This window comes from Scophthalmus maximus, chromosome 6, assembly GCF_022379125.1.
Source record: "Scophthalmus maximus strain ysfricsl-2021 chromosome 6, ASM2237912v1, whole genome shotgun sequence".
NCBI classification, from domain to species: domain Eukaryota; kingdom Metazoa; phylum Chordata; class Actinopteri; order Pleuronectiformes; family Scophthalmidae; genus Scophthalmus; species Scophthalmus maximus.
This window is the reverse complement of record NC_061520.1, coordinates 12,433,659-12,456,840: the sequence shown is the minus strand read 5'-3', so window position 1 is coordinate 12,456,840 and position 23,182 is coordinate 12,433,659. Positions and strand designations below refer to the sequence as shown.

General features: G+C 37.9%; 3 protein-coding genes and 1 long non-coding RNA gene across 7 annotated transcripts; 2 read left to right on the top strand and 2 right to left on the bottom strand.

Annotated features, from left to right (window-relative positions):
* Nucleotides 1-931: 931 nt before the first annotated feature.
* Nucleotides 932-8,520, bottom strand: eno1b (enolase 1b, (alpha)). Of its 2 annotated transcripts, none has more exons than XM_035632871.2 (12): nt 8,370-8,520; nt 7,235-7,329; nt 6,252-6,347; nt 5,604-5,662; nt 5,409-5,478; nt 4,818-4,951; nt 4,481-4,703; nt 3,816-4,013; nt 2,419-2,620; nt 2,129-2,237; nt 1,698-1,756; nt 932-1,290 (listed from the first exon to the last, which is right to left on the bottom strand). In XM_035632871.2, the coding sequence occupies exons 2-12, from the start codon at nt 7,317-7,319 to the stop codon at nt 1,221-1,223; spliced, it is 1,305 nt and encodes a 434-aa protein (XP_035488764.1). In that variant the 5' UTR covers nt 7,320-7,329; nt 8,370-8,520; the 3' UTR covers nt 932-1,220. The 2 variants fall into 2 exon arrangements, with proteins under 2 accessions (XP_035488764.1, XP_035488765.1); XM_035632872.2 differs by having other exon boundaries at nt 7,235-7,367; nt 8,370-8,492.
* On the top strand, nt 2,519-4,168 carry LOC118310085. Its single transcript, XR_004793701.2, has 2 exons — nt 2,519-2,658; nt 2,991-4,168. It is a non-coding gene; the product is annotated as an uncharacterized LOC118310085 (long non-coding RNA).
* A 234-nt stretch (nt 8,521-8,754) lies between the features above and the next one.
* On the top strand, nt 8,755-10,725 carry ppil1 (peptidylprolyl isomerase (cyclophilin)-like 1). Its single transcript, XM_035632877.2, has 4 exons — nt 8,755-8,950; nt 9,208-9,362; nt 10,188-10,256; nt 10,437-10,725. Exons 1-4 carry the CDS (start codon nt 8,895-8,897, stop codon nt 10,655-10,657), a joined length of 501 nt encoding a protein of 166 aa, XP_035488770.1. The 5' UTR covers nt 8,755-8,894; the 3' UTR covers nt 10,658-10,725.
* Nucleotides 10,726-11,233: 508 nt separating this feature from the next.
* Nucleotides 11,234-21,554, bottom strand: LOC118310076 (sodium- and chloride-dependent GABA transporter 2-like). 3 transcript variants are annotated; one of them, XM_035632867.2, is made up of 15 exons: nt 21,424-21,554; nt 20,755-20,936; nt 19,163-19,297; nt 18,905-19,045; nt 18,397-18,484; nt 17,306-17,438; nt 16,061-16,195; nt 15,870-15,973; nt 15,409-15,533; nt 15,072-15,184; nt 14,845-14,982; nt 14,589-14,691; nt 13,457-13,557; nt 13,191-13,361; nt 11,234-13,104 (listed from the first exon to the last, which is right to left on the bottom strand). In XM_035632867.2, the coding sequence occupies exons 2-15, from the start codon at nt 20,927-20,929 to the stop codon at nt 12,988-12,990; spliced, it is 1,779 nt and encodes a 592-aa protein (XP_035488760.1). In that variant the 5' UTR covers nt 20,930-20,936; nt 21,424-21,554; the 3' UTR covers nt 11,234-12,987. The 3 variants fall into 3 exon arrangements, with proteins under 3 accessions (XP_035488760.1, XP_035488759.1, XP_035488761.1); XM_035632866.2 differs by having other exon boundaries at nt 20,755-20,931; nt 21,424-21,548; XM_035632868.2 differs by having other exon boundaries at nt 15,409-15,503; nt 20,755-20,931; nt 21,424-21,548.
* Between the last annotated feature and the right edge of the window lie 1,628 nt (nt 21,555-23,182).

Below are 23,182 nucleotides of genomic sequence, written 5' to 3'. Positions count from 1 at the left end.
AGAAAAAAAAATTGATATTTATTAACAGACTTCTGGATTTTTAAACATAGTTTGGGCTACATTCTAATCATTATTCAGGTGTGTGATCGAGTTTAATTCAATTGTTTTATGGAATATGTTTTGCCAATCGATGATGACGATGGTTATTGTTACTATTTTTGTTGTAAGCCTTCCATCGATCAAACATATCTATTGATCCCAAGGTCTGTTGATTGAGGAAAACAACAAATAATCTCAAATGCTGGACAACTTACTCAGGTATTATATGTATTATTTAATAACACAATGATAATATTGTTATTAAAGGCATATATGTTTGATTTATTCAGTCTGCAAAAATTATCTTACGATTGCAGTTGCAGAAACTCAACAATAAAACCAAAACAAAAAGGAATGCATAAGTTAAAAGTACATCATATTTTTCACAATAACAGAGATGGGTCCTGACACAACATTTAGATTAATGGTTAAGATCATTTCTGCTTAGTGGGTGCCACTTTTTCAAACATCATTCAACGTCAGTTGCCTCAGGTTTTAGACTGACTGGAAGTTTTCTTGTGTGAGGGCATTGATGTGAGCCATACATTACCAAAAGAATATCTCAAATTTTTGAATATTTAAAACTGTCTACAGTCTTAGGTGATGATTCCCAGTGATGCAGTCTTAGGATTCATTTTCATCTATCTCCCAATTTTTTTTTATAAAAAAGCCAAACTTACAGAATTATTTTGGGACAATACCAAAAATATGCAAGAAATATCATGTTTGAATAAATGACACATTGAAATGTCTTACTCAGGTTATCTACAGGTCACTCTGATAGTCAGGCTAAAATAGTTAGTCTAAACACAGTCTAAATATAACCCCACACTTACCACCACCACCACCACCACCACCACAGCAAAACTAAAAATGACCACAGCAGACTCTGTCACTAATAAACTTTTTTATTAACCGTTTCTCCAAGTGTGACGAAAATTCGTAAGTGCTGTAAATAAATATTTGTCATGTCAAAACAATCTATTTTTTTATGTCCACTTAGCAAAACAAATCAGAATACAGATGAAGTTAAGTGTCCCAATTTCATTAACTACACTATGTTCTTTCTATCAACCACAGATAGCAATTGAATACAGAAGGTCTACATTTTTATCATTGCAACATACAGTGTGTTGCATTTGTGTAAATCCATTTGTATGTGAAGTAAACACTTCATCCATTTACTCTATCAATGGATTTCTGAAGTTTTTTCCAGCAAAACGAGCCTTGTCCCCCAACTCCTCTTCAATTCTACAGCAAAGAAAAGATGAGAAAGTTAAATTTCTCTCATACACTCTTGAACAAGAATGTATTTTCCTCTGTGTATTTAATTCTGTTAATAGTTTAAGTCTTAGTTCTGGTGTTACTGAAGAACACCAAAGATGAGAGTACAGGGAAATGAGACAAATTAAGATTAATGCACCACCTAAAACAAATGATATATATATATATATATATATATATATATATATATATATATATGTATGTTTAATATTTAATCATTACAGCACAGATGAGTGGTTGTAGTTTAGCAAAAAAAAAGGTAAAGATGGTATTTCATTTCACACAAACAATACTACAAGCGAAGTTGCATTTGATAATTTTTAAAAATGACACAATTGTGATTAAACTCCTCAGTTTGTAAAAGGACAACTTACCTAAGAATCTGGTTGTATTTGGCCAAACGCTCAGAGCGACAAGGTGCCCCCGTCTTGATCTGAAAAGATTGAATACAAAGATTGAGACCAAAGGTTGTTCTATGTCTCCATTGATCTTTTTCTGGTCATTATAATATTCATGTCCCAAATATGGGCTCAAATGTCAGTGAGCCCATGTGAGAATACAGCAGGGAAATATGTTCTTCAGTTAAAAGTAATGAGCTTCTGCAATTAACAGTACCTTTGTAAAGACAGTATAATAAATCCATAAGCACCAGAAACTTCAGCCTCAAAAACTACAAAATAGCTGAATCATCACTTCTAACAGTTTTAACAAAAATGTAACATTATAACCTTTGTGAATACAGGGTTAATTGCATCTGAGGCACAAATGTACAATTCATTATGTTCCCAAAAGAAACACAGTTTACCTGTCCAGTGCAAAGGCCAACCACCAAATCGGCAATGAAGGTGTCCTCAGTTTCACCAGAGCGATGGCTGACCATCACACCCCAGCCACTCTCCTGCGCCATCTTACAGCTGCAAGAACGAAAGAGATTTTGCTGAGAGGTAATCAATCATGGGCACAAAACCAGACCCATAGAGACCATTTAACAAATTGTAGAGTAGACAGGAATACAGAACTCTAAAACAAAAGGTAGGTCACTGTGGCGTCCTGGCCTGCATACACATAACTGTTGTGTTTAAAATGTTGTCTTACGCTCTCATAGACTCAGTAACTGTGCCAATCTGATTGACTTTCAGCAGCAGACAGTTGCAGGCATTCTCCTCCACAGCCTTGCTGATGCGACTGGGGTTGGTCACGGTCAGATCGTCTCCGACAACCTGGATATCTGTGCTTTCAGTGAAGTTGGTCCAGGCTGTCCAGTCGTCCTGGTCAAAGGGATCCTCGATGGAAACCACTGAGTGAGAAGATATGTGGACATTGCTCATTGCACAGGTAAACTGATGATGTTGTTCTAAAAGGACACTCCTAAATCAACCAATTGAAATTTTTATTACAATTTTTTAAGAAAAATTCTTATTTATTGCAATTAGGGTTTTACTTTAACCATCACTTGCACTGCACGTTAGCCTTCTTTCACAAGGACAATACTTTGCACTCTGGTTAAAATGTATATAGCATTTTTAGTCTTTTTTTTCTATTTTTATTGTATATTTTATTATATTTTCTAGCTTTTCCCTTGTTGCCTTGACTTTTGCTGGTGCTGTAACAAGTGAATTTCCCCGGCGTGGGATTAATAAAGTTTTATCTTATTTTATTTCCATCAGTTATGAAAATGATTTAGTCATGGGGGCCCCAGTGGACAATGGTTGAGGCCCACACTACATGACCGCAATGTCCTGGCCATGGACCTTTGCATGCATATCGTACTGGATGTTTAATGAAAAGGAGTAATAATTGTATATTTTAAAATATGTTTGACTGACCTGAGAGTTTGTTTAAAACACGTATAATCATTTGACTGCATGTGCTACTCTTCTGTCTGACTCCTCTCTCTGATGGAGAAATTTGAATATCACAATCTGTGTGAAGTTACCATTTGATCTAACACATCCAACACGGTTGACATATTATTTTAATCAGACAGGGATACCTTTGTCTTTGCCCAGCGTTGGTTTTTAGTACAAACAAAGTTGATTGTTGTGACAAAGAGTCATTTAAATTTAACTTCCTGTTGGAATCTGTAATTGTTTGTGACGGTACAATCGTTGGGAGTCAATTAATACATTTGTACAATGTACAAGTGTCAAAAATTGGAATTAACCTTTTTTTTCTCCTTCAGATATTTTTCCTTGGTTTTATAATAATAATAATAATAATAATTATAAATTGCATTTGGTTCATATTCATTAAATCTTAAACTACACCTCAAGATTAGCTTTGTACCATTTATTTGAAAAGTCAAAAATGATGGACTGATGTTCTTGAAACAGGTGTTGTGTCCTGGCCTTGAGGATTAAAAGATCGATGCTAGAAGAGTTTACAGAACAGCCAGTTCCCCTACCTTCATGACACTATATTAACATTATTACTTCATTGTGTGTCCTGCTCTCCTTTTGTTAAATAATGTGTAAAAAGAGAAAGTGTGTTACCTGGATAATCCTTCACAAAGCTCTTGTAGAGATCAGCCAGCTCGTCGGGTGTGATGTAACGGCTTGGGTCATCAGGAGACTTGAAGTCCAGGTCGTATTTTCCCTCCCTGTGGAATTCAGACGCTGCCACATCCATGCCAATCACAACCTCGTCTGTATATCCTGCTTTGGCAATGGCCTCCTTCACTAACTCCAGAGCTGCAGGTTGAAACAATAAACAAATGTAAATTTGCAGAGTATCACTTATCATATCATCACATCGCATGACAGAAATAGTCTACGACAGGTGCATGGATGATGATGATGATGATGATGTCTGATGATGATGATTAAATTTCTTGTGTTGCATTTAATTGAATTTGTAAACGTCTCCAATATTTATTACACTACATTATACAGGTGCTCTCCTTTTGTGGTCCCTCAATGTCCAATCACATTACAGGATGTTTACGTTGACTAATATACGAACACGCAGGATATAATTCAAATGTATCGCAGATTTAAAACTTTTTCACTCACACTGCTGTGCACTTTATAGAATTAGTATAGATTTAATGTCCCTCGTCAAAAATGTGTTTCAAAAGGAACCTGAAAACTATGATAATATTGTGGTTGTGAGTGAAAGCCCAGAGTGGCATTAATAGACAAGTCGCTCTGACGTTTACCTTCCTGGTTAGCCAAGATGTTTGGAGCAAAACCACCTTCATCGCCCACATTGGTCGCGTCCTGTCCATATTTCTTCTTGATCACATTTTTGAGATTGTGGTAGACCTCGGCTCCAATGCGCATGGCCTCTTTGAAGGTGCTGGCGCCAATGGGCAGGATCATGAATTCCTGCATGGCGAGCTTGTTGCCCGCGTGAGAGCCACCGTTGATCACGTTGAAGGCCTGGTGGAGGTGGAGAGGGGAGAAATGAGAGTTGCCTGTGACATCACAATAAAGTGGCAGGTGAACTGATTAATGAGGGAAAAGGAGCATTTCATTTGGTGCACAGGTCCTCACCGGCACAGGCAAGATGACCTCAGCGTTTCCAGCAAGGTCAGCGATGTGACGATACAGGGGGACTCCTTTCTCTGCTGCACCAGCTTTGCAAACAGCCAGAGACACACCCAGGATGGCATTTGCACCAAACTTGGCTGTTTGGGGTAAAGAATTCACTTTAAGCCTGTGCCTGTGTATTCAAAGATGGTTACTGCTCCTGTTAGCTTAATCACATCATCAGTTCATTAACATGTGAAATCAGATACAAACAAACCACTTAAATTTTAGTAGATGATTAAGTTCTATTCTTCTCTTTTCCCTTTTATTTTTAGATCTTTTATAATTAGCCAAATCTGTTTTATTAAAGTTAATATTTTATTTAGTTCTTACTCCAGTGATATTGGCTTCGCAGTCATTTTGCTGCAGGTTTGTTGACACCTGCTGTAGCTCTTTTCAACAAGTGAAAAATACAGTCACTACAGTCAAATTGGCCCAAAACAATTTCCACTCAAGTTTCTCAGAGCAGCACAAATAACTTGTCACTGTCTTTTTTGCACTGTATACTGTTGTAATAGAGTAACAGGTCCCAGCTGCACGTTTATCGTCACTTGCATTTGTTCTCTGTGCCGTCCAGGTCAATCATCATTTGGTCAATCTTCTCTTGCTCGACCACGGATACATCCTGAAGTGATTAGAGATAACAAGTTCAGAAATATTGACATTTGCATTACATGAAGAAAACAATCAAAAATGTAATTTATGGCAAAATCTGGAAGGTAACAAAGAGAGTGAGGAGAATTTCCTTACTTGGTCAACAAGTGCAGGAGCAATCGCTGAATTGATGTGTTCTACAGCCTTTGAGACTCCTGTGACAGACATATCCTTATAATTATCCTTTCAAATCTTGAAAGCGAAAATCAAAGTTAGCATCACATGCAACACTTCATTCTTAAATTTGATGTTGGCACATCGTAAACCATGCAAGGTACATAGATGTTGGCTTTTTTTGTTTTTTATAATTGGTTTCCATTACTCTAGCTCAACATGTATTATTTAATAGAAAATCAGTCCGTAGGCTTAAAACAAATACTGGGGTCAGAGCATGCTAAACAAACAATTCACCATGCAAATAATTTCTGGTCAGTTCCCAAAAGCACTCAATGATCAGTTGTAATTAATTATTATACTGTCAAATTAACACATTATAGTTTTTAGTCAAGGATAGGCGACGGAAACTCACTAACCCTTTCACATCTGGCAAAGAGGAAGAGAGAGAATAGACAGTAAAGACGACAGATATAAAAGAAAAGTATGAAATATGTATATACTCCATCCTTTGAAGTGAATTCTGGACAATAATTATAATTGGTGGAAAAAACATGATGAACATGAAAAAACACATGACGTTTAACTTATTCGTTTTGATTGAAAAAATATATTGATTATGTAACAAACCTTTCCCAAGGTAGCGTGATTTGTCATTGTCCCGGAGCTCCAAGGCTTCATAGATTCCAGTAGAGGCTCCGCTTGGTACAGCGGCCCTAAACAAGCCTAAGAGATGTACATGAAAGAAGACATGAGAAGTCCTAAAAACTTAATTAGAAACATAGAGAACTGTTAAATAACCAATAATAAGATATGGACACTTAAACTAGGATGGCACACAGTAGAGCGCAGACCTCTGCCACAGCCAAACAATCCTATATAGGTCTAATCCAATTCGATCCTGAGAAATTGATTCAGTCTTTTTTTTTTCTAAATGATCCATCTCACAATTTTATTTATTATACTTCACAGCACCTAGAATGTCTGAATAGCACCAGCACCCCGCCCTCAGTACAGGAGAGCCCAAAAAAAAATCCAACTAGCTGTCGTGCAGACTTGTTAAGAGGATCTGTGGCGTCTCATCTGTGGGTCAAAGTCAAGTCAAGTCAAGGTCAAGTCAAGTCAAGGTTTATTTATATAGCACATTCAAAACAACCTCAGTTGACCAAAGTGTTGTACAGGCTCAAAGCAAAATATAAAACAACATATAAGCAACATGAAAAATAAAAACACAATAAAATAGGAGCATAATAGGTGGTTCCTCCTGTCAGTTTCAGAGACTCGTGTGTTTTTAAGACTTATTTTGATTTTGGTACTGCACTCTTTGTGCATGATGATGGCTAGCATCATAAGCATAGCAGTTAGGTTTAGTACCTTAGGTGTAATCCTGCAGACAAATAAATAAACAATCAGACGCAGGTGAAAACATAACCTCCTTGGCAGAGGTAATGAACTTTAGCATAATAATAGCTGGTAAAAATCAATTTATTATTGAACCACATGGGCAATAAGCTCATACATTATCTAAATGGCTTTTTAAAATCTGCTTCACCATTATAAGTAGCTCAAATTGTCACAATTTCTTTATGGTCATACTGAACATGTAGACCTACCTTTGTCAGTGTAAAGGTCAACCTCTACAGTGGGGTTTCCACGAGAATCAAAGATCTCTCGGGCGTGGATCTTGACAATAGACATGTTGCAGGACCTTGAGATGAGACAGACACGTTGAACTATTTGTAGATCCTTTGGACAAACAAGTACAGTAATCTGTGTCAACTCTGGCTTCAGATGAAATAATTATGCAAGTTCAAAGTCAAAGTCTATTTTACATAGTCTACATTTTACTGAAATGTGTCGTTTGCACCTCTACTTCTCTCTTTTCGTCCTTCGAGCTTGCTCACAAAAATACCCTGACCTAGCTGCAGTCTTAGGAGTTCTGACAGGCATGCTACTGCCCTAATTGGATTAGGCTCCTCATCTGATTAATCACATGCTGAATCTGTCACAGCAAGGTTAAGCTTGCACTTTCAACTAGTTTGTGCTGCTGCAGGTTAATGTATATAATGTTACCTCTCAGCACTGATTCATGATGACCCTACAGAATTTCTGCCACAGCAAAGTCACCGTCATTAACCACAGGACATGTACCCCAAACAACCCTTCCCCTTGGTCTGCATAAAAAAACAAGCAAACTAAACATGCAAACTAAACAACCAACTCAATTACATATATTAAAACCATTAAGCACGAGATCTAAAGCGTGGCACTTGTGCATTTAAGGGTCAAATGGTGCGAATCCACTTCTGCTAGTTTGTGGGCGTATGGTTCAAGAGACCTTACACTTAAACTGGGTTGCACACCGGAGAGAAGAGCATTAAAAAAACCATCAAACAAAAAACAACACTATTAAATCCAAGACTGATGCTGAAAACAAAACAGATTCACTCCATTAAATCCAAACTTGTATAGAGAATATATGATAAAATAATACACGAAAATATGTCACGTCATTAAAGATTAAAGCAGAGTGTGAACTTCCCCAGCTTTTATGCAGACCCCAAACACAACATACCTACACTCAGCGTTAGCATGAACTGGCATGGTTTAGCTAGCTAACTCAAGAACTAAACCTAGAAGAGGCTTAAACTTTACACGTTAAAAGGAGAATAAAACAGCAGAAATACCAACAGATTACATATGTTAACCAGAACGACAGTGGAGAAAGGATAAGTAGGCGACTCTTACCTGGCTGTTAAACGTAGACAAGTTGAAAGAGTTGAGTGTAACTGTCAATGGACTGAAGAGCTTCTTCTCCTACTCACTTCACAGTTACCCGGAAGGTTAGAGGCTTTGTCTCCATGTTGCTGCCCCTACAGTTTTTAAGGTGAACTGCACCAGAGGAACTCAAATCCCTTCACAGAGTAGTGAAACCTGATGGATGTCAATCTGGGCTTGGACTTGATGTTTTTTTTTAATTTTTTTTTTTAATGTGATTTAAAAGACATTTCACTTCGTAAAGAGTGAGCATATTTGCCTTGAAAAAATAGCATGAGGTAAAGATTCACAGATGCACGCGTGTGGTTGTGTCCAGCAGGGGGCGACCTCATGTCCCTGGCTTCCTGCAACCTGCAGGGGAAATGAGCGGCAACCACAGAAGAAAAAACTCTCATGGTTTTGTACTGAATAGGTGTGCCACGCTGATACATCGTTTTTAACCACTTTTTTTATTCAAACACATTTAACAACTGAAGGTTGCTGTTTGGAGTGACCATGTCAGGAATACCCCCGGACACATGGCAGCCGCCCACAGTGGCCCTGGAGTCGACGTGAGTGTTTAATGAAAGCAGTGAATGCTAACTCAGCTAGCTCTTTCAGTCATTTAGCTGTTTGGCGGTGTTAGCTCGGTAGGTTTATTTCGCTGATATTTCTTTCCGGGCTTTAGATCATTTGAACCGAGCAAGAGAGCTTCTGATTGCTGCTATAATAAAACCTGCAAATGATGCTGCGCCTCGTTGTTGTTTTGGGGATCTGAGTTCCGAGGGTAAACTGGAACGCAGCAACTAACCCCGGTTGTGTGTTGCAGGATGGGGACGGTGGTGGTGGAGCTGTACTGGAAACATGCACCAAAGACCTGCAAAAACTTCGCAGAGCTGGCCCGAAGAGGCTACTACAACAACACGAAGTTTCACAGAATCATCAAAGACTTCATGGTGCAGGGTGGAGATCCCACAGGCACAGGTGGGATCCACACACACACACACACACACACACACACACACACACACACACACACACACACACACACACACACACACACACAAATGTGGACACCACTGTACTTAAGTTAGTTAGTTTGTCTAGGAAGTGTCCTGGAAATGTTTGTTTTTTTAAATCATGGTTATATTATTGATTAGTGTTAAATTGGTACAAATCCTTTGTATTACTTTAAGTTTATCGTTAGTTTAAGTCGTTTGAACTTGTGTCCGTAGGCAGCATGCAATTCAGCAATTATTGAGAATAAAGTTTCCGATTAAATGATCAGTGAAACTAGAATGTTTGTCTATTTTCTTAGAATTAGCGCCAAAGTAAAAAGTTCTTACAAGACATTTTTACAGTTTCAGAAATTAAATAGTTCCAGTAATACTGCTCACTTGCTCTGCCTGAGGAGTAGATAAATGCCTGTGGTTTTGGAAAGGGAAAGTCAACAATCTAATATTGGCGTAAGATTTAGTTTTTCATTATACTTCTTGCCACATATTGTGCCAAGAGACTGACATCACTCTCAAAAACAAGCCTCAGTGTGTTGGTGTGGACTTCCTGGTCTAGTATATGCTGTATTGTGTGTAGGGGGATGGTGTTTCATATTGGGTATATTTCTGTGAATCCTGAAACAAAACCCAGTATTAACTGTTGGTCCTGTGCTGTTCGCACCGACCAATTTTTTTTTGAACTTTTTTTCTGTAAATGTGCTTAACACGTGGCAAGAGACAATTAATCTGCACATTCATCTATTAAGTTAGTGTCTTGTTCACTTTTCCTTTGTGATCTTTGTTTTCCTTGCAGGTCGCGGTGGTGCCTCTATATTTGGTAAACAGTTTGAAGATGAACTGAGCGCAGAACTGAAATTCACAGGTAATCACAGTTGAACAGAAGGTGGCAGATGTGAAGAATAATATAGTTTAAATAAAGGCTCTTTCAAGTCTATATTTTATTTTGCCCCTAACATTTCTTGACATACAGTGTGTTCCTGATAAAATATAGTGATAGTGAGTCATAGAATGTACATTTTCTCACCATTTGTGTGCCTGCTAGGCGCCGGTATTCTTGCGATGGCCAATGCAGGACCGGACACCAATGGAAGCCAGTTCTTCCTCACTCTTGGACCCACCCAGTGGTTGGATGGAAAGCACACTATATTTGGAAGAGTATACCAGGGGATGGGAGTGCTGAGCCGCATCGGGATGGTGGAGACAAACAGTCAAGATCGTCCAATGGATGATATAAAAATTGTCAGAGCGAGTGTGCCCAACTGAATAAATGTGATTTTTTTTCTTTTACTACATTGTTTAAAAAATAAATAAATGTCTGATTTGTATATAAAGAATTGACATTTTTTTCTTGAGAATGACAGCTCACTGATGGAAATTGTCAATGTAAACAACGCACTGATTAGGTGGTTGGTCCACTTTAATCTCTGAGAAACTAAAATATTGACCAATGTCACCTGGATTCGTTTGTCTATTGTATATAACACTATCTCTGAAAATCCCTTGTGTTGACGAGCGTAAGAAAGATTCGTTGGTTGTTTGCTCTGGGTTACATTTTCTATTCTATATACTATTTTAAAGATCGTGCTTGATGGGAGTAACACTACTGAGCATATTCAATGGCCTCGAGACCTGGATGTAACGTAACCCGGAAACCTGCGTGTATACGCGAGGTGAGCAATTCTGTCCTGCGTAATGGTCTTATAATACATCCATGATTGAAAGTATGATAACTGAAAGTGGAAGTAGAGTTGAATTTTAAGTGAGGATCAAATACAGTGTCAGAAAAAGTTGTGATGTACAAAATTTCAAATTCATTTTTTCCAAAGACTCCCAGACTGGTCAATGCTTGATAATCATTTATTGACACATCGGTTCACTCCCTTGCTCACATGCAAACATAGTAAACTGACGCCCCATTTCGCCAAAGAAAATATTTTTGTTCAAATTCCAAGCCTATATAGTAAACTTTATATAAAAAATTCAAGCAGCAAATTGGAAAAAATGTCAATTAGATTACATATACACTTTATATAAAATATGAAATATTCCACAAGTAAAATATATTTTTATTTATCTGAATCAGTCTATGCCAGTCATGAAGATAATGCACTAGAGTTTGACCCATAAGCTATTTAAAAAAACAACTGCACCAGTGTGACAGTTGTTAGTTGGTTTTAGGTTGAGTTCAGTAAGAAAAGCAACTTGTGTCTCAGAAGTCATAATAATCAATGTCATCAATCAGCTTTTCACTGATGGAATCAAATGAATGATAGTGGCTCTGTTTCAGCAGGCTGTCCTAAAACATCTGATAATGCCCTGCCCATTGGTGGCAATAATATAAAAATATATTTTTTTGGCTACTATACAAAAACATTGTAGTCCCATACATTTTGAGGCATTTGAGATGTGCATTGTAGAAAGTAGGTTGCAATTCTAGATGGTATATTATGTATTCAGTATCGGTAACAATCTCAACTTAAATGATTACAAAAGTATAAAAAACTTTCTATGAACATTTGATATTCTGTACTGTATTCAGATCATCTCACCTTGAAACAAATACTGAAGTGGATATTAGTATACAAACAAACAACATAAAATCAAAAAGCAACTGATCCACAGGCAAATTAATACAATACCAACGCCATCCAATTCTCAGACAATGTATCACGAGTATTTGCCTGCATATTTCCATGACTCAGCCTACCCTGGGGACAGAGCTCGGCTACAGTACATGACAGTACAAGAACTTTTAACTGTTACCACCTGGTCATTCACACTGTGGGAGACGATGATACTCCCCAGTTAATAAGAATGTGACTTGTTCTTCATGCTTAGGCCTCCATGTGCAGTGTGACTAGGGGACAGATTAGAGAAAGGCTCCATACATGGTGAATGCTGAAGAATATATATAGATATGCAAAAATTAAACTACATAAGCTAACTAGATATGAGATAGCAAACTACATAGGCATGACTATATTAGCCAAACTATATAGGTGTATTATTGCGTTCTCGTATTCAGTATGACCAGTGAATAAATACGTTACTAATACTAGAAGGTTGGGGTTTTATTCCACGTCATCCCAGTGTGGGCCCTTAGCCAAAGACCTCAATGCTACCTGCCTTGATGATTGTAAGTCGCTTTGGACAAAAGCATAAGCAAAATTAATGAATGTAATGCACTGTGATTTTATCCAGTTCATATATTAGTGTCTAAAGCAAGAAATCATAGAGAAGCAAGAAGGGATCATGTTTCTTGCTGCATCTCCTGCTCTTGTAAAAACCAAGTCGTAGGACCACCATGCACCCAGTCCTATACCTGCCTAATCCCAGGTGCCCATCCATATTACAAAACAGAAACAATAAAGAAATACTAGTTAACCAAGAGTAAATATGCCAAACCAGGAAACAGTAGAGCTAAACAAATTATTACCAAAGGGAAATACTATCAAACAGGTTGTCTCAATAAGGCAAATTATCTAAAGTAATCCAAACTTAGAACAAATATTAGAAAGACCCAAATAAAATCATATGCCCAACATATTTCGAAAAATAAAAATAAAAATTGGTTATTTTTAAAGGAAGGCATTTCATTGAATATTGTCGTTTTTTCCACCCCTGCAAACGTGCAGTGTAGCACTGATGCTTGACATTTCCTTTGCCATCACTGGAGGGTCTTCTGCAGGCAGGGAGCTTGTCTTGAGACGCTGGGGAAAGTCCAGTAAAGTTTGTAAATTCAAAACCTTTTTAAAAAGTTTAAATGATCACGTCACTCACTAACAACTCCACTGACCTGCCAGAGAGTCCCTTTTCCTTTGGCCAGTTTCCAGATCATGGTGACGGGAATCATTATAATAGATGATGAGGCCAGAAACCAGCCGATGCAGTAGGCCCACCAAGGATACACATATGACTTGTTGAACCTCATGGGGGTGTATTTTAGGAGTAAAAATACAAGTGTGCCCTATAAAGGGGGGGAGGGGGGTGTCAAATATATTAAAACTGTGGGATCAAAAGATAAATAAATGCCATGTACTGTGGACTGATAAATGCACTTACACTGCAAACAAGAGGGGTCACATACAGCCAGCAGTACTTGATCAGTGACAGAGGTTTGTACCCAATCATGTCCTCAATGTTGTTGCAGAAGCGTTCTGCTCCTACAGGACAAACACATTACATCTCTATGTCCATACAGATTACTGCATCCATAATTACCATCCAGTAGGCTAACATACGTTACTTTAACACGGGCCATTCTGCATGATAATGAGAAGTTGTCATTTAAGTTGCAATATGTTTTGATGCAACTGCTTTTAAGTATATAATTATATTTAAAGGACATTTACTTGGTACAGAGTATACATTGTGGTATTGATAGTTTGATTTACTTGGCAGATCTGTGTAGTTTTTCCACATCTGGTAAAATTTCCAACAAGTCCTCCAACTCATGCGACCGACCATGTTGTATGTGTTCCATGTGCTCTAATACGACCAAATCGACCATTTCCTAAATTAGCAGCTCTACCAGTTACAGGAAGTACGCCACAAATACCTTTTCGTCTCAGAGCATTGTGGGGTTTTATTGGATGAACCAACGCATACGCATGGTTGATGAGCTTGTTAAGGTAAAGGTTTTGGTTAAATAGCAGAGAATCAGCACCATTACTTTACAGAATATAGGCAAATCAATTGAAATACACCAATTTGATGGACTTGCCAGGTCTCAGGACCTCTAGCGGCCATGTACATGATGACAGCTAGAGGTTAATTAAACTCTAAATTTTGTTACAGTTGAATTAAATAAAAATTGCAGTTAGCATACAATAAATTGCTGTATCTTGGATTTTTATACCAATTAATTTGAACAAAGACAAAACAAAATGTTTTTCAATAGATTCCAGTGTGTTATTATTTGTTGTGTGTGATCTTTCCGAGCTCCCACAACGCAATTATTATTGTTTTTTATATCAGTAGTATATCAGTAGTGGCTGCTCTGTGGAATAACAGCTTCAATGTCAACAGTATCTATCAATCCACTTCTTAGTACAAGATCACTTTGTTTTTAAATCCTTGAGAACAACTATGTAGTATTAACTTGGGTCACAGCTGGTTACAAGGTTGAACAATTTGTGTCAATGTAATATAGTGTACACCAAAGCCAATTGTACTATTTTAAGATGCATTTTACCATAAATCCATCCAATGATCACGGACTGGAAGATTGCCATCAGAAGAATAGCGGGACCACTGCACACATAGTGATCAAAGATCTGCAGAATGTATACACCTGCCTGGAATCAAAAAGGGCAACACTTTGATCCGGACATCCATTGCATTTTCTTTTTAAGCTAACATGCTTTGTATTGGGTAATAATTGATCAAACAGCAAATTCAGTAGCTCCCGATTGAATTCTTATAGAATGAATGCACTTCTTACAGCTCACCTCTGACACCATTAAAAGACCAAACACATAGCTAAAAGCACAGATGAGCATCAGTAGAAGCTCTCTGCGGCATCCTCTTTGGATCTGGGAAGGGTAGATATCCGTTAAAGAGGTCATGATGCTTTCCAGCCCAACAAACTGTAGAGTGAAGGAAAGGCAAGTTAGTGGAAAAGAAATATAACATAACAGAACAAATTTTGTGAGACATAAGGAAGGCTGTAGCTGACCTGACTGTCTATTCCTAATAAGATAATCATGGTGAAGAAGCACGCAGACCAGAACTGAGGCCATGGCAGAAGGGTCACAGCTTGTGGGTATACAATAAAGACAAGGCCAGGGCCTGCAAAGAGAAAACATCACTGAGCAATTTATATATATAAATAACAAGCTCAATGTTAATTTGAAAAATAATTATAACAGATAAAACTGATCAAATGTGAAAATATAAATATATATATATATAAATATATATATAATATAAAATATCTACTAATCATGAGAGCAGTCCAGTTGTTTTAGATTTGTATTATATGATAAACGTCTATAGGGGGAAACATTTCGAACCTGACTCAGCAACTGCAGAAATATCGACACCCTGTTTTTGTGACATGTAGCCCAGAACTGAGAAGATGGCAAAGCCAGATATGAAGCTGGTCCCACTGTTAAACAAGCACAGATAGAAGGAGTCTCTGCAGATCAGAAACAATGCAGTGTGTCATTATTTCTGTGTTGGTTACAACGAGTGATAATTGGTATGTCTGAAAGATGACTCTGACCGTCACCTTGAAATGCAGACAGAAATATATATGACTCAAAGCCAACTTGAATAATAATAATAACAAATTAACAAATTACAATGGTTGACATAAAATCTTAATCTTACATGAGCCACTTTTTTGATCTTATACAAAGATTAACTGATACCCGAGTATAGCAGTCATTCATATAACCACGGGGTGATGTAATCCTACTACTACATTGACATCAAAACCATTTGGATGCTAATGAGCATATGAAGTACTCACCTGTAGCAGTTGTTGTTGTATTTGTTGTAGCTCCCAAGCGTTGTCAGACATCCCAAACATATTGCATAGGAATAAAATATTTGTGTTCCGGCATCCATCCACACCTATGAACCGGTGGAAGGAAGTTGCCATTGTCATCATTAGTTACAGATAAGTCTAGAGCAAATCAAACTGTTCCAGCCGAATGATACCTGTGGGTCAGCGAGCCGAGCGGGATTTGGGTACAGGTAGTACTTGATGCCATGGAGGGCTCCAGGAAGCGTCAGTCCTCTGAGAAACAGCACTGCTAACATGATGAAGGGAAATGTTGCTGTGAAGTAGCTAGCCTACATTTGAGCAGAAAGATCCGTTGTTACAAATTAGAGAATACCACACATTTGATTGGGCGGTTGGGTGTCACGCTGCAAAGTCATATGTGGTGTTTTTCCAGTACACCAATGCATTATTTCACAACCCAAAAATGTTGCTAGTATTGTGTTGTCTTTTTTTCAACAGCCTTGAAAGCATTTTTATTATTTACCCTAGGGAATATCTACCTTACCCATTGTACACTTATACTGGATTGTAGTCGGTAAAACTGGCACCCCTGGAGATGTAGGTTTAGCCAGGGTTGAAATTAGCATAAAAAATGATAAATGAACACAATGTGATTTTTGATGGGTTTTAAAAAAGTGCCTTCGTTGTGGACCAATGCTGTTATGTTGTTAGCAATGGGGGAAAAAACTGTAGACAAAATGCTAATTTTTCATTTATACATATCCCATGTAGATTTATAAGTAGTAGGAGGTCCTACAACCATTGTATCACTGTAAATTTGGTCCGTCATGTATTTTTTTTTCTTGTGTAACCTAGTTTACACTCTGTTCCCTCTATCAATGACAAGACAAATCAAAACCGGATTTAGACATAACTCAATATGGCAGAAAACCTAAATGAGAACCACCTCAACCCCCGTCTGTAGACAGATGATGTGCCAAAAATGTCCTCAGTTAGAAATAGAAAAAGAAATAATCAAAGGAACAGGGCAATATCAAATTTAGCTTTCATTTCTCATCAGCCATATCAAAATCAAAACACATTTGTATACTCTATAATTCATATATTCAATTAGGTTTGCCCCAAATACATGTCTCTGGTCAAAATTGTAAAAGGCTACTAAATGTTTCAACATATAAAACCTGCTGCTGAAACAGGTGACAAGTGTTGGAGGAGATGCATTATCATCTTATGATCAACAAATGCACTGGTACAAGAGCTCACCGCATACTTTTACATACTCTGTTTTAAAGGTGAGGATAAAGTAACTAACATTTCAGATTCAGCCTCTTGAGAATGCTTGTTCTCTCATCACAAGGGTAATAATTAAAAATGAAAGCACAAAGAAATGATTTGACAGTCCATGAGTTCTGAGTTATGATGTGTCTATGCTGTGGTACCTTTCCTGTGGATTTCACTCCTTTCCAGACACAGAAGTAGCAGATGATCCAGGCCAGAAGGAGGCACAGAGAAAGTTCCCACCGTATGTTTCCCAATGCCTCGATGCCGGTGGATATATTCAACACCCGTCGTCTGGAAGGATCAGAGTAATTTTTGTGTATATCAACCTGACGCGTAGCTGCAGCACCTCTACCTTTGTACAGTTCTAATGCAGTTTGCTGCTTGAGCTGCCGATATTCACAGATAGAGGGAGTTGACAGGACTGCTCTCAGAACCTGCCTCACACTTCAGTCACTGCAGCTGAAGCAGAGGCACATGGCGACATGTGCCCTCGTCACCTTGCCCATAACAAGCTGTACTGTTGAGAGACTCTTTTTGGCTGTCAGTCGGTTAACAAACTGGCGTCAGGGCATCAATGACTGACTTAACTGCCTGAACCATTATGGGCACCAAAAAAAAGTTCCAGTTCTGCTATGACATCTGCAAAGAAAGACTACGCATCTACAATTTGGAACTGAGAAATGCAAGGCAGTCCTTCTTCTCTGACATCATTGCCAATAATAATGCACGTTCCTTGTTGACTACTGTCGAAAGGCTGACAAACCCTCCTGTGTCAGTAGCCCCTGAACTTCTTTCCACCAGGGCCTGCAATGAATTGGCCACCATGTTCACTGTCCAAGTAAAGTAAAGAAGGCAAGCAGTCAGTGCCTCCACATCAGATGCAGGACATGTGTCAGTGTGTCCACCTAAAATCAATTTAGATATCATGACACAGTTTTATCCGATCAACCATAAAAACTTGGAGGACATTATACAACATCTAAAATCCTCCTCCTGTTGCCTTGATATTCTGCCAACAGTCTTTTTCACAATGTTAGACAGAAAATAGGACTTCATCACAGACCCCGGACAGATCTAACACAAGCTGCAGTTTCCAGATGGAGATTGTGTTGTGTCTTAATTTGGGATTGTGAACATTCATCCTTCATGAGAGCACTTTTCATATTGCACTCTTTTATTTGTCTTGTGTTATCCACTGATAATCAACTTTTATTAAATGTAGTCTCATATACTGTAGATAAACACTTACTGCCAAAACTCGATAACAGATGATGATGCATTCATCAGTGAAGTCCAGTTAGCAGTGGCATTATAGTTGTTTAATACCACACAAGAATCTGGAATATATCAAAGTTATATACAGTTAAAACTGAAAATGCATGTTCAAACACATAAATTTAAACATTAACCAGTTCATCATAAACCAGGCATTGTATTAAAAATACAATAATATGATCGCCTGTTCAATAACACTTTACTTTAACCAGTATATAAATAGTAAATGCATGGTTTATAACACACTGTAATGTAGCCATAAGCCAATATAAGGACATTTAAAATTTAAATTCAGCAATAAATTCATAATGTCTCCAACACATTTAATACTATTACATCTCCATTTAACTTCATGTCACTTAAATCTGCGTACGACTACAAATTCAAAAATAGAAGGATTGACGTTATGTGTTGCCACATTTTGTTTATTAGTATGATATGAAAGAGTAGAAACCTTAGGATCAATTATTACAGTAACTTACCTGTGTTCCATGTGTTATTACAGGTGGCCCATGGCAGCTCTCCAGAGAAGGAGGAGAACAAGTAGAGAAAAGCCCAGGCTAAGATCACAATGTAGCTGATAGATCCATAGAAAATGATAATTTGGCTGGCATAGCCAATGCCTGGATCAAAATAAAATGTTAGAAAGTGTTGACATCACGCCTCCCGCTATATTTCTTCCTTACTTTGATTTACTCTGCTTAGTATATCACAGTCCTGGCAGGTGGACAGCAACTTACCTTCAAACAAGGGACAGACCTTCCTCCAGCACATGATCCCCCCCCGACTGGTGTACTGGCCCAGTGCTGTCTCCAGGATAAACAGGGGAATACCACAGGTCACGAGGAACAGGATGTAAGGAACGAAGAATGCACCTGTAAGTGTAAGTAAAGCATGATTTAATGATTTAATTTCAATCTGTGTTGCCTTTCTTTAAACGTGAGAAAGGAGGCCCCCTAGCAGTCCGAGGCCCCGGGGCACTGGCCCCAAAACATCTACTGAATGTTGTTATACAATCGCTGTGTATGTGGGCACACATTTTACTGTAAAGTCTGTTTTGGATCACCGTTGGACGCAGATATGATTTTCAACGTCGGAAGGACAAGAACGACCTCTCAACACTGGCTGCTGATACCGGGATTGTGTAGAACAGCTTCAACAGCTTGTGCAATAGAACTTTAGTCACAGTTGACACAAAGGCCTCATCAACTGGAGTGACCGCAGTCTCCTTCCTACCATTCGTTGGTCCTGCCACGAAAAAAATCTGTTCATTTTCCATGTTTCATTATTCAGTAAGTGCAAACTAGTGGCAGTAAACACAGACAGAATCGGCACCAGATCGTTTTATTTTACAAAAAGTGTATTGGATTACAATCCCTTAACTGACTGTATGATGAAGGGAGCTACGTTACGTCAGTGTGTGAAAATTCAAAAACAAGGGGGCCACTGGGGGTGGGGGCAGCGATTGTATAGGGGTGTCTGTGCCCCTCCCCTTGATAGTGCCACTGAGCAAACACACTTAAGTTTGTACTTTGGAGTCAGGAGTGCTTTGGGATAATTATAATTCTTGAGATAAATAAAATTCATGTAAGTTTTAAAACCCCCACATAAGTTTACATGTTGATCTTGAAACTATCAGTTTTGAAATTCAACATCTTGGCAGGGTGTTAAAGGATACCTCCACAATTTTAATTGTTTTTCTTTGCTGACATTTTACTCACTCATTTAATTTGAATGAAGTGATTTGATGGCCATTTCTTTTTCTTGTCAGGTTCAGTGTAACCAGATGAGTGGATGAGTTTAAATCACACACTTCACCATCTTGTTTAAAGTACTTGTGTGAAAACTACTAATCACTTTTTAAGTTTTAAAGGATTTCAATTCAACTTGAGGAATGAGGTGCTTTGTAAGTAAATGAATATTGAGGGAATTCAGTTAAGAATGTGGCTCTGACTTTTGTACAAACACAGGCAGTACAATATTTTCATAGCATTTCATAACCTGTCACATGCTAAGTCATCAAATGTGAAGCCAAGGGAGACAAAAACAAAAAGGTAGAGAGTTTTTCTGGCTTAGTGTTGTCCATTTTGATTTTATTTCTAGACCACCTGTTTTTAAATTTATTACAGCAAAAAAAGATAAATATGACATATGACAATTATTATAACAATTGTGCCTTTTTACATAACAGAATGAATATGTTAACAACTTTCAATAATAATAATAATCTATTGACTTCAATGAATGAGTTGTAAAAAAAGTTTGCATGTAGGATCTGACACTATACTGCACTTTTATATAATAATTTGTAATAATCAAAAGAAATACTCACCACCACCATTCTTGTAACACAGATATGGAAATCTCCAAATGTTTCCAAGTCCAATAAGAGCTCCAGCCACAGAAAGGATGAACTCCTTTTTGCTTCCCCATTTGCCCCGCTCCTTGACTGTTTGCGAGCCGGTTTGTGCAGGTAGACAGCGCAGCCGGCACAGTGAGTCTGCCATACCTATGCTGAGAGAGAAGTGAATGGCAACAGTGTACGGTGGTACTGGCATAGATATTTTGAGGGGGCCATAACTGACAGACGGTGAGTGGTTTCAGCCACAAGGGGGACCTCTAGATGTACGAAAAAAAGGTAATTTGTCAGCATGTAAATGACCAAAAGGAATGTGAATATTCAGTGTGGATAATTTCCGTCTAGACATGGTATTGAAGACTCTGAAAGCACAGCTCTCTCAAACACAAGGACTGAATGATTGACACCTAATAAGGTAAGACAAGTTTGTTTGTATAGCACCATTCAGACCCAAGTACAAGGTAATAGATTACAAATAAGTTATTAAGAAGACATCAAAATTTCATTTAAAATACATTAAAAACAAGGTAATGTAAAGTGCCTTAGAGAGGCATATTGTCACGTTTATGCAGGAAGCAGGACCCAAATGCAGATGGCAATTGAAAGTAATGATTTAATAAATAGAAAACAAAACAAACTTACGCATTTCCAAAGTAAAACGAAAAAACAAAATCCAACCAAGGGTGTCCACAGATGTAGAAAAAGGAATAAAGGAACGGAACAGAAAAATAGCCACACAGGGAACAAACAGGAATCCAAAAACACTATCCGACTGGGGGGGGGGGGGGGGGGGGGGGGGGTCCACAGGAATCAGATCACAGGTACAGACTGGGGGAAAATAACTGGAACAGACCGTGGGAAAATCACAGACAAACCAACTAGACAAACGGAAACACAGAGACTAAAATGACACAACGTGGGTGGGGCAGATTGAACACAGGTGAGACACAGATCACAGGGGCACAGGTGACACAGGAAAAGCAAAGACACCAGAAACAAGACACAGGAAAGAAGTGCCGCAACACAAGGAAAGGGACTTCAAAATAAACAACAACAAGGGATAAAGAAACTAAGGGGAATAATAAAATAGAGTCCACTATAACTTAATAGTTCACGATCCTTGCGGATCATGGCACATATAATAAATGAAACATTTATGTAGTCTATACTTTCAAGTAGATGTCCAATCTGAAGTAAGATCTCTGGATTTTTAAAATCAGTGTCAGAAAATCTATAGTTTCAAAAAGAAGACAACAAACAACCAGAAAACAGACAAAACTAACTAAATAACAAAACAGAAGAAAAGAAAGATGCTCAATCTACTAATAGATAAGGAATAAAGGAACAGTGATAGCATTACTGAAAACACAGTCATTTGGTTTTAAGATGAGCAAACAGAAACATTTCTGAATAAGCCAAATGATGACAGAGTTTGGATATTTAAAAACAAATTATTCCAATCAGGAGCCCAAAGCTTTTTTAAAATTAATTTCCTCAGATACAAAGTGCACCATAAAAAGGTATGATAGAGGGAGTCACCAACATTGGCTCCCTCGATGATGTGTGAAAAAAGAACATCCTAAAATAATTCTGCAGAGTCTAAAATATTCATATGTCATTGAGGGGATGAAGTCAACACCATCGACTATTGGTAGAATAGGTTCTGAAACAAGTCTCTTTCTAAAATTAGATGTAAAATTATGCCAGGAGAGTTACAGAACACCAACAACAAAGTTAACTTTTGTCATAACATGATAAATATGAGGTTTAAAAGTATCTTCGTTTCTTGCACTTTCCCCAAGAAACTGTGGTGACTGTGCATCTAAAGCCTCATACACACAAGGGTACATAACTTTCAAAGTAATGCGATTGCTGTACTGACCACGCCTCACAACATTTTGTAGTAGTTTGCACACCACATGACTGTTCAGTGACAGGTGATCAGCAGTTACAAGGAGGAATTCCCCCCTACGTGTCTGACTGTTCTCCAAACTACACACAAGACGTGACACAGAAAGTGCTTTTTTGAAAAATGTATATAATCTTTATTGTACACACAATGCCTGGCCAATATTTTATTACGTTGGCAACAAAGTACAAACATTATAAATCACAGACCGAACACAGATCAGTAAAAATAAGGAAAAACCAAACAAAAAGAGTCACGGTCAGAGGTTGAATGAGGAGTATGCATGTTTTTGTAAATAACCAAGGCACATTTGGATTGAATACATTTCAGAGCATCCTTAAAATGTGTTAACTCATCGATGAAGACTTACAACAGTGGTCTGGTATTAATATACAGCTGTGGATACATTGTTGAGCCATGATAATCAGGCTGTTGTACATCGATTCCCTTTTTATCCTACATTATTCATTATCATTGTTGAATTTTTATCTC